At 51.7% G+C, this 11,519-nt stretch overlaps 1 protein-coding gene across 1 annotated transcript in view; it reads right to left on the reverse strand.

Moving 5' to 3' along the window:
- Nucleotides 1-11,519, reverse strand: part of TMEM181 (transmembrane protein 181) — a 71,312-nt gene that overhangs the window by 6,826 nt on the left and 52,967 nt on the right. The window contains exons 11-17 of the mRNA XM_023728298.1: nucleotides 10,474-10,554; nucleotides 8,619-8,718; nucleotides 7,525-7,655; nucleotides 7,204-7,295; nucleotides 6,150-6,207; nucleotides 2,669-2,771; nucleotides 1,403-1,454 (exon numbers count right to left, since the gene is read on the reverse strand). Of these exons, the coding sequence (XP_023584066.1) occupies nucleotides 1,403-1,454; nucleotides 2,669-2,771; nucleotides 6,150-6,207; nucleotides 7,204-7,295; nucleotides 7,525-7,655; nucleotides 8,619-8,718; nucleotides 10,474-10,554 (617 nt within the window). The remainder of the gene's footprint in view (nucleotides 1-1,402; nucleotides 1,455-2,668; nucleotides 2,772-6,149; nucleotides 6,208-7,203; nucleotides 7,296-7,524; nucleotides 7,656-8,618; nucleotides 8,719-10,473; nucleotides 10,555-11,519) is intronic.

Here is an 11,519-nt window from a genome sequence, read left to right on the forward strand (position 1 = left end):
GCGTGTGTGTGAGGGGCTGTGAGAAGTTACAGAGACAGCACGTGTGTGTGTGAGGGGCTGTGAGAAGTTACAGAGACAGCACGTGTGCGTGTGTGACGGGCTGTGAGAAGTTACAGAGACAGCACGTGTGCGTGTGTGACGGGCTGTGAGAAGTTACAGAGATAGCGTGTGTGTGAGGGGCTGTGAGAAGTTACAGAGATAGTGTGTGCGTGTGTGAGGGGCTGTGAGAAGTTACAGAGATAGCGTGTGTGTGTGAGGGGCTGTGAGAAGTTACAGAAACGTGTGTCTGTGTGTCCGTGAGAAGTCACACAGAGACAGCATGCGCACCCGTGTGTGTGTGTGTGTGTGTGTGTGTGTGTGTGTAAGGGGCTGTGAGAAGTTAGAGAGACAGCATACGTGCCAAGCGCTGGGCAGAGACTAAATCAGTAGCACCCACACCTGCCTGCACTATTACCTCCATGTGAACTTAGATGCTGTTGTGATGACTGACACGCAGGTAGGTGCAGCTGAAAGTCCATGCTGAGCTCACGTGCTCTCGTAGCACTGAGTGCTCCTCCTGGACAGGTGCTGGGGACATGGGTGCTGGCAGGGTGGTGGGGACGTTGGTGATAGGGGGAGTTCCCACACTCACAGAGACTGGGTGCCAATGGTTCCCAGCAGAGGAGAGGGGCTGGCAACCACTTATTGCCATCTAAGCAACCAAAGGGAAAAGCAGATAACTAGACTGTTTTCCCTCAGGACTTTGACTTAGAAGAAGGAGACAGACCATAAGTACCCAAACAATTATCTGGAATTTAGTCACAGAAACAACTTCCCAGGCCGCTCAACTCTTCAGTCACCGGCACCCCCAGCCCTGCGTGCGCTGCGCCCCGTCAGCCCTGCCGCCCGCCCGCCCACCCACCCGGGCAGAGCTCTCCAGGCAGGGCCTTCCTTGCTAGCTTAGCACCTCCTCTGAAGGCCCCACCCTCCCCACGGGATCAAGAGTGGTGCAGATCCCACAACATTCGTTGTACTGAACAGGAACAGAAGTAACATGTGCTCACAGTCAGGCCCTTGAAGCACCAAAGCAATGCTAAGGTGCCAGCTTGTTATGGAATTCGAATCCTCCGACACGCCATGAGAGCTGGGCTTCTTGGTGAATGGACATGAAAGCAGGCAGCCAGCTGCCACGCGGCCAGGGGGGAGCATTTTCTTTAACGCTCTCCACCCCAGACATGGACAACAAACATTTGCTCTCTTGGCCATTACACCCCCGCCCCCACCTCCCATCCTCGGTAAGAGGCCCTCAGACCTCATCTGAGGAGAAGTACCCTGAAACTAACTCCTCAAAAGAGAGAAAAGAGACTTAAGTCATTTGAATCAAAATTCATTGTTTTGCTTCTTTCAAGAAATCAAGTCTTACCTAATGACAAGCACTACAAACGTCAATGCAGTCAAAAATTTTAACCTGAGATCTGAAAAAGAAAGAAATAATCCTATTCAACAACTCAGAAGTAAATTCCATTCTCATCTCAGAAATCTTAAAAGTAAAAACAAAAATGAAGCAAAACCCCCTGAATGAAAACCCTCTTCCCTCTGGACTGTAAACCCCTGTTTTTACCTGGAGCCCAGGAGAAATGCTGCCCCACCTCATTGGGTCCAAGACCAGGGTTTCCAGCAAGGCCAGGGCCTTGTTAATGTGGCTGTGACAGATTTGGGGAAAGGATCCCAATGGCCCCTGACTCAGAGACTAAGAAAATAGCCCTGCTGGCTTCTCTGCAAGGGGCCAGTTCTGGAAAGACCAGGCAGCTCTCCACAGCCCCGCTGGCCACCCAGGGCCCCAGGCCGGCCTCCCCCCAAGGCCCTCCCTCCAGCGCTGTCCCCCAGTACCATCCAAATGGCCCAGAGTGATTCATTAGACATGGCCCCCAGCTTGTAGGAAGAGGGACAAATCTCTGGGATTCCCCAAGATAAGATTACTGAGCTGACCTCAGACACTCCTCCACCACTTGACGTCACGTCCTAACTCACTCCCGCACAGGGGTGGGTAGGTGAAACCCATTTTAAAAGCATATGTTCCAAAAATTGGAAGCAACTAAGATATCCTTCAATTGGTGAATTGATAAACTGTGGTCCATCCACACAGTGGAGTATTATTCAGAGAAAAAAAGAGTTAAGTTATCAAGCTATGAAAAGACAGGGAGGGACCAGAATGAAAGAAGCCTGTCTGAAAAGGCTGCACATGGTATGATTCCAACTATAGGACATTCTGGAAAACACAAGACTATAGAGACAGTAACAGATGAATGGTTTCCCAGGGCTCCAGGGGAGAGGGGAGGGATGAGCAGGTGGAGCACAGGGCATTTTTAGGGCAGTGAAACCACTCTGTATGATACTGTCATGGCGCACACATGACATCATGCATTTGTCCAAATCCATAGGGCTGTACAACACAAAGAGTGATCTCTAATGTGAACAATGGTCTTTACTTAACAATAATGTATTGGTATTGGTTCATCAATTGTAACCAACGTACCACACACGTGCAAGAAGTTAATACCAGGAGAAACAGTGGGCAGGGAGAAGGGGGATATACGGGAGCACCCTGTAGTTTCTGCACAATTCCTCTGTAAGCCTCTCTGCTCTAAGAAATAAAGTCTACTAGAAAGCATATGTAATGGGTGCTTACCTACGTAAGGCATGTGGTGGAGCTCAGAACATGCCCGCACGATCAAGAACAGAAGGTATAAGATATACGTGGCTGCCACCACCATGAAGAAAATCTTCATTCCCTAGAACAAAGCAAGGCAGGTTGTTGTTTCAGTATGAAGCACAGAGGTCTCAGAGCTGCTCTCCCTCCACCACCACCACAGGCAGGAAGCCAAATGTTCCCACAGGGGCTCAGAGCGTGAAGGTCACACCATGAAGCAGAATGGGAATGGGCCTGGCCCACGGACCTGCATCTCCAGGCTCAGCCTCCGTCTCTCTCCGTGAACACAGGCAGCGCACTGGTGACCAGGTCACTAAGAACCAAACTCCCTCCACCTCATGAGTAAAGCCCCCAGCTCAGGGCTGAGCAGTGGTGCCCAGTGAGTGATGGTGGCCACTGCCTGTCTCTCCCCAGTGACAGCCCGCCCCGCTCGCTCATGACGATAGAGTACATGTCAAAGACAGAGCCCAGGGCTGAACCCTGAGACACCTCCAGGCACACTCCCCTTCTTTGGCCCTCAGTTTCTTAGGAAGTGAGAGGCTGAGCTAGATGAGCCAGAAGTTGTGGCTGTCAGGTCAGTGCGGCCCCCTCTGACACAGCCCCCGTGGAGTCCTCAGGCTCCCCCTGTGGAGCACTCCCTCCCACACCTCAGCTCCCTTCCCTCCCTTCCTCTTGGAGCCAGAAGCCCTCTCACAGGGCCAGGGACGGAGCTGGCAGGGCTCTGTGTCAGCCTCATCTCTGCCTACGGAGTTTAGACAAGGTTCTCTGCTCCCTGGGCTGTTTTTTCATCTCTAAGTACAGTGATTGGACTAGATCAGCTGGGGTCCCCTACAAGTCTCTAGGTCTTAAAGCATTTTGCACTTCCTTCAGTGACAGCAGTGACGGCCCTGACGTGTTCCTCCCAGAGAGGTGTCAGTGGCCTTGAACCCCTGGTGGCCAGCCTCTCCCCAAGGCCTGACTGAGGGAAGGAGGCCAAAGGTACAGTGGAAACGGCAACCTCACTGAGTGGGCATTAACGCCGGTCCCAGCTAACTGCTTCAGACGCACTGTCTAACATAACCCCGCGACATCTCCCTAGAGTAGACACCATTATTCCCCACCTTATAGATGGAAGGACAGGGGAAAGAAGCAGGTGGGCGGACCCCCAGGACTCAAGATTTGTGCTCAGGCCATCCAGGGGGACGGTGCAGGCCCAGGTACAGCTGCCACCCCAGGTGATGGTCCAGGGCCAAGACCTTCACCTCCCCCTTCTCCTCAGGTAGGGAAGGAGACCGTGCCAGAGCAAGGCTTCAGTAACACTACATTCACACAAATTGTGATATTTTATGTAAATCCAGGAGTGACATTCAACCAATGACCTCATGTGCGCTCTGTCACCAGTGGGCATGTGTGCACGCTTCAAAGCAGCTCCTTACCCCTCTCCTTCCATTCCCCGCCCCACCCCACCCTCTGAGCCCCTGACCCAGCAACGTGGCCCCCAAGCCTCCTCAATGGTCCAGACGTCCTTCCCGAGCACAGGCCTCACGCAGGCCCCCTACTCAGTGTCCACCTATACTACAGTGCCCTGAGTCCTGGTGGGCCCTGTGCGCTCTGCCTCAAGTCACCACGGTGCCGGGACCCCTCCTCCTGGTGCTCCCACAGGCTCTGGAACAGCATTTCTCTTCCCTGGACCCGTATGCCCTTCCCCTCCTCTCCTTCCTCGCCAGCTCAAGGTGTACCCCGCCCCCGCAAACAAAAACTCATTAAAGCACTGTAAAGCTAGTTAAACCCAAAGAAAAAGGATAAAATGCAAATAAAAATGCCCCTCCTCTAAATTAACTAAGCTCCGCGGCCCTCCTCACCCCTCTGCCAAGAACGACAGGCAGCTGGCAGGGAGCTGGGAGCTCTGGGGTCTGCTCCCTGCTGTCTAAGCCTTTCTCCCTACCCAGGCCACAGGTCCTCTGAGTGCAAGGTTCACGGCACGCTGTTTGTGAGGTCGACGTTCAGAGGCCTGAAAAACTCCTCAGACTCATAAAAATGAAACGTAAAGGCCACAGGCACGGCCCTACCTATCGGTGAAGCAGCCGGCACTTACTCTGCTTCCTATGACACACAGTCTCAATGCAAATTACATGTCTTGTCAACGCGTCATCATCCACTAACCTTCCCCTCGCTCTTGCTCAAGGCCACTTTCCATAAACAACCAGGGATTCTATCGCTTCACAGGGAGCTCTGCAAAGCCACGCTGGGAAAGGCTGGACTTGCCGTGAAATCAGGATTCAAACGTGTGTTGCAGCAAAGTGACCCATTTCCACCCGTCCGCACTCCTGAGCTGGGCCCTCTGTCCCTGAGCACGCGGTGCACACCTGGCTCAGCCAACTGTGTGGCACAGAGGGGACACGTATGACCCGCAGACTCAGAGAAGGCCACACGCAGGACTGGCTGTTTAATTTGTGAGGCCCTATGTGAAATAAGGCGTCCCTGGGTGGCACAAACGGTTAAGTGTTAGGCTGCTCACTGAAATGCTGCGGTTCCAGTCCACCCAGAGGTGCCCCGAAAGAAAGGCCTGGAAATCTACTTCCGAAAAATTATCCATTGAAAACCCTGTGCAGCGCAGTTCTACTCTGACACACATGGGATCGTCATGAGTCTGAGTCACCTCGACAGCAACTGGTTTGGTATTTGGTCTTGGTGTGAGATAAAACCACAGGGCCTCCACCTCCTCAGTCAAAGATTGCACTGGACTGTGGGACATAAAATGATACTCGTGAAGAGCGTGCTTCTTGGCTCAAGCAGATACATGAGACTAAATAGACAGCTCCTGTCCGGAGGTGAGATGAGAAGGCAGAGGGTCAGAAGCTTGCTGAATGGACATGAGAAATCTGGGGTGGAAAGGAGGAGTGTGCTGTCACAGTATAGGGAAAGCCACTAGGGTCACACAGCAATGTGTATATAAATTTTTGTATGAGAGACTAACCTGAATTGTAAACTTTCACTTAAAGCACAACAATAAAAAATAAACACAGGGCCTCTTGTTCAGTGAATATTAACCATTTCAGGACAGCGACTACAGAGCATCAGACCAGATGTGGGGACGTGCTTAGGGCGCACACCTGAGCACATGACATCGCCCTGGCCACGCTGAAACTCACTGGAAGCTGCCTGCTACTTTAAAGAACAGCGTGAACAAAAACGTTTCCTTACTTGTGTTACAGTCTTCCTAAAATGTGACACCCCTTCTGTGCCCTGGCACATCAACCCTAACCACAGACTAGCAGTGAAAACACAGCTTGTAAAAGTCTACTCCTTATACTACTCAAACTGATTTATCCAGACAAATATTCCACCTGTGAACTTTCTATGGTCCTTCCCAAGCAGCCTGTCAGCAAGCTCATGCCAACAGCACAATCGAAGTTATGAAATTCAGTCATTTTATAAAACAGCATTTTAAAAAATCCTTAGGTTCATTAACTCTCCTTACCTGAAAATTTCCTGTGTCAACTCGATACTGGTACATTGGATCATGTAATTCATTAACTCTAAAAAACAATGTTGTGAAAAAATAGATTAATATGACTGGTTTTACTTCTTATTTTATGTTTTTTTCACTTGTTTTTTTTTTTTTTAACCCTTTAATATAAACTACTTACTAATCAAGGGTAAGGGATTTTTAAAAAGCAATTATAAATTTGAGAGAAATCCTTAATTTCACATTTCACATGTGTAACACATACAATACTACTAACCCAGCCGCCCGCCCACCATCCTCAGCATTGTGGTGTTGCCCTCATAGAAACGCCATGTTTTTTGTCACAAAAAGCCCTATGCTGTTTCTCTCGCAACTCTAAGAGCTGCTCGCCGGCACCTTTTCAGGGCACACGTGGCCACCAGAAGTGGATGTGAGCACAGAGGACGACGCTGCGGAATCTAATTCGTTTCAGCATGAGAACGGGCACGGGTGACAGGTGGGTGGGACGGAGGCCCAGACAGAGAAGAGGGAGGTCGTCCTGTCACTACTCAGGTCACGGGGGCGCAACACTAGACCCGCCGGGCCTCATCCCACCCGGAAGCGGACACTGGAGGAAATTCTGCTCAGGTGACTCGGGCTGTTACAACACGAGCTTCCCACTGTGGTGCCACTTCACAGAAGGACAGAAGTACTAGTAACAACACCCCATGGGGGCTGGTGTAAGGACTGGGACGGTTACCGAGGCAAGCTGAAGGAGCAGCAAAAGCCCTGGGCGGACGGCGGGGCCCCAGGACCCGGCCTGAGCATCGTTTCTACAGCTAAGTCTCAGTCCCTCCAGAGGAGGACTCTTTGCCGAAGGCGGTCTTTCCCGTTTCCCATCTCACACTAGGAGACTTAAGCCATTCAAGCAAGAATGAACCCCTCGGTCCCTGTCACTCTACCAGCTGCTGGATCCCGGCTGACAGATGCCTTTCGGGATGATTTCATGGAATACAGTTAGACTTTGGTCTGTCCACCTTTGCCAAATGCTTCACGACTGGCGTTTCACACAAATAAAATTACTCACGTTTGCCATATTCCGAGCGTCACAGAAGCCAACCACAACAGTCCAACAATAAAGAACTTGGGCAAATAGAAAGTTAAACACTTTCTTTCTCCCTAAAACGCAAAAAAAAAAAAAAAATGAGGTTAGTAACTAGCACACCACTAGCCCCCGATGAACCACATTAGATAGAGACTCAAATCATTTCTATGGAGCACGAATTCTTCTGTTCTGGGTGGAGATGAAGACTGATTTTCCAGGGCGGCTTCGTCGTTAAGCCCCCCAGGAGTGGAGACAAACAGGCGCTGGGGAGGAAGGGCTGGGGCACTGCGGCCGAGCACTCACCTGCACCCGGATGCCATGGTACACGCAGAGCCAGAAAAGCAGCAGGGCGCACAGGAACAGCGACTGGAAGAGGTCGTCCAGCATGCCCGGCAGCCAGCTGTTCACCAGGAAGGACAGGGGGAAGAAGGGATCTGGAACAAGCGGACAGGGCGTGAGCAATGCACCCACCTCCAGCCCTCACCTCACCCCAGCCAGGACACTCCCCTCCCTCCCTCTGTGTGATCAGCACAGGCCTGCACCCAGCCTCCAGCGGGGTAGGGGGGGGGTCCCTTTCTCCATGTGATCAACACAGCCTGCACCCAGCCCCAGCCAGGGTGTCCCTTCCCTCTCGTTACTTGATCAACATGGCCAGCCCGCACCTAGCCCCAGGGAGGGTACCCCACTCCCTCCAAGTGAGCAGCACTCCCCACACCCCCCGTCCAGCCAGGGTGCCCCACTCCCTCCAAGTGAATGACACACTCCACACACCCCCTACAGTCAAAGCACCCCACTTCCTCCAAGTGAACAACATGCCCCATACCCCACCTCCAGCCAGGGCGCCCCAGTCCCTCCAAGTGAGCAGCACTCCCTGTACCCCTGCTCCAGCCAGGGAGCCCCACTCCCTCTGCAAGGCTCAGAGCTCACTGTCAGCCTCTCCTGGGTCAGATCCAAAGGAACACGGGGAACCAAAGGCTACTTTGTTTTTCAGAAACCCCAGGTGCCAGCTAACAGACTGCACCAGAGACGTTACAGAGAACCATAAGCTCCCAGCGCCACTCCTCCCTGCGGGCGCAGTGGAGCATGCCAGCTCTGGAAGCCAACACCTCTGGAGCAAGTAAAGAGAACAGACAGCAGGGCTGGCCACCTTCAGCCAGATTCCAGGCTGCTGTGTCTGTAGCCTGGCCAAGCTCGAACTGCCAGAGCAAGTCCAGGTTTGTTAAAAATCCTAGGCACCTGCCTTGTCTTGGGGAGCTGAGAGCAGAGACCAGATGTTCCTTTAGGGGTCCCGGCAGCTGCTTCCCCGGAGGGTTCTGAGCCTTGGCCACCTCCTTCCCAGATTCCCTTCAGCTTTGAACTCTTAAGGAGGAGAGTTCCAAAACAAAAACGGCACCTACCATTGTAAAGCAGCAGCAGAGGCAGCAGAATGGACATCCACTTCTGCTCAATCCCCCAGTCTCTCATGGAAAACTTCCGCAGGGAGTGTGCAAACAGGCACTGCAAAGGAAGCCAGGTCGTCGCTGCCCGGCGGTTGCCACCCTGCTCACGCTGTGACCCACTACACTGCCCTCCCGACTACACGTCTTCCCAGTCAACGGTCTGGGTGTCAGCCAAGACCTTTGGGATGGTTATGTGCCGGCTGGATTGGCTACCGTGGTCCCTGAGGTCATCAATGACACCGAGAGCAGATGGTGGGAATTACTACAAAGGCACCACAGGTAAGACGGGTCACAGCTATCCCCATAAGAGCACAGAGGGACCAGGAATACAACGGCTGTAAAAGAAAAAGAGCACGCCCCTACCGCCTCTGCCAGGCTGGCTCCTGGCGAGGCCACACAGGGGACTTACTCAGGGCCCAGACCACAGCCGGGGGCCCCACGAGGAGGCCACACCCTCCCGGTGGTGCAGTTCTACAGATGCATCAGCTGTAACGGGGCACCAGGGTTCCCAGAGGAAAAGCCCGGACAGCACGGTGCACACCACGTCAGAGGGTGCGTTCATTTGCAAAATACCTCCCTGAAGGAGGTGCACTGGGTCCAAGGGAGAAGCTCCTTTAACTGCTTTAAAGATATGCTCATTTTGTGATTTTTAGGCCTAGGTTTTTTCCTGTGATCTGAAATAAACCAGTAATTTTCTAGACAATCGGGATTATCTGGCCTGGTGGGCGACTTCCCAGTCCAAGTTATCTGATAAGGCTCAGGCCCCCGTCTTGCTTACAAACATATTAAGTCAGGGCCTTGGGTACCAGTTCTCTCAGCCCCAGAGTGGCAGCAGAATGCCAGGCAAGAGATCCTTCAAGAGCAAGCAAGGGTTACTGACCAACCAGGTATAAACGTCAGCTTCCTACTTTCTAAGTTCACTCAGGGACCCAGGAAGCCCTGAGGCCCCTGGGCTCTGCCTGAGCACCGTTGTCCCCCACCCCCATGCGAGTGCCCACATCCTGCCCTCCCACCCACACCTGACCCCACAAAGCACCACTGCCTGCAATTCCTCACACGCCCACCACGTGCCTGCATCCTTCTGGACAAGGTCCACTCACTACCAGGAGTTCCGTGAGTGACGGTGGGAAAGGTCTCCTCAATGACACGCCCCACCCACCAGCAAGCAGCTGAAGGCAGAGCAGCACTGCAGAGGCAACAAGCCAGGGATTGTCCCACTAAATGCAGCGCACGGCCTCTTCCTTCACTTGATAAATGCTCATCTGCACAGGTGGGGTCTTTGTGGGGCTCTCTTGTGTTTTTAATGGTAGGCATTCCCCCTGAAAGCTACAGTGTACTTGTGGACACAACCCTCAGACCCCAAGTGAGCCAAAAGCCTGCATTTCCAGAAAAAGAGAAAAGATCGAAAGGTCCCGTACAATTTGCCAAACATAAAATCCCCAGAATATGTTGCATGTCGAGGCAAAGAAAGGTGATTTGGATTCATGCAGCATCCCTCCCATATGTGCTAACTGGTATCGCTCATGGCACCAGGATGAGAATTTACCGAGAAGTCAGTGCTCTGCAGTCACTATTGCTCTGCACAGAGCCTTGCCAAAGGCCCCAGGTCACCTGGGCTGTTGTCCTTTAGGCACTGCAGCATGGTAGTGGACAGACAGGACATTGAGTGACATTCAGTCAGCCCCTTTGATGAAGGGTCTCAGAGAGTGTGGATGACTCTTCCGTAGGCTCACACTCTGATAACCCTAATCGCGTAAACACACTTTGTCCTTGTCTGAATCCTGATGTAGTCTGTCAGGCAAACGGAACTTACGGTGACAATGAAGGTCAGCACCACAAAGACAAATCGGAACCAGATTTCCAACTGGGAAAAGGCAGGGTGGTAAGTCTTCCACTGAAATGGAAGGGGGAGTAAGAGTTTTAAAAATACGTCTGTACCTGAGAGGAAACACGCCAGAATACTAACTATAGTTGTCGCTGTACATGAGAATAGACCTGAATGTTCTTCTTCCTCACGCTTTCCTACATGTTCCAGGTTTTTACACCAAATATATTTTACCTTTATATTAAAGACCACAGACACAAAAAAATCTTAATTACCAAGAGTTGAAAATAGTTTTAAATTGCGTAATGCTAATGATGAATCTGGCAGATTAGTTATTCTATAGTCACAATAGAGCCCTGGTGGCGCAGTGGTTAAGAGCTCAGCTGCTAACAAAAAGGTTGGCCATCTGAATCCACCAGCTGCTCCTTGGCAACCCTATGGGGCAGTTCTACTCTGTCCTATAGGGTCGCTATGAGTTGGAATTGACTCGACAGCAATGGGTTATTTTTACAGTGACAACATAGAACACTGGGATTTTATCTCTCTCAAAATTCAACTTTGCCAATTAGAAAACGCCATGGCTTCCACTAAAAGAAACATTTTAAGAATGACACAAAAATGTTGAGTAAGATGTTCTTGAAAAAAAAAAAAAAGAGTTTAAGTAAAATATACAGCTATGAATTGGAACCAAAAAAATAAGCCGCATTTAAAGTCATCAGCTGGCATGCCAACCATGCGGTTTCACACGTGCCAAGAGCAGAGGATGCCACACAAGGCTGCCACCAGGGCAGAGCACACGTCCTTGGTCCCAGCCAGACATGTAAACAGACCCAGAGCACTGCGCTGCCCTGGGCCATGAACGCTTAGACACCGCAGGGGGAAGGTAAAACGACACCACCACGGAGGAAAACGCCTGACAGTTTCTCAGGAAGTAAACATATTCCAAACATTATGAACCAGCCATGCCATTCCTAGGTGCTTACCCAAGGGAAATGAAAGCACATGTCCACAGAAAGACTCACAGCAGCTGTATT

The sequence above is a fragment of the Trichechus manatus genome, unplaced genomic scaffold (genome assembly GCF_000243295.1).
Source record: "Trichechus manatus latirostris isolate Lorelei unplaced genomic scaffold, TriManLat1.0 scaffold00002, whole genome shotgun sequence".
In the NCBI taxonomy this organism is placed as follows: domain Eukaryota; kingdom Metazoa; phylum Chordata; class Mammalia; order Sirenia; family Trichechidae; genus Trichechus; species Trichechus manatus.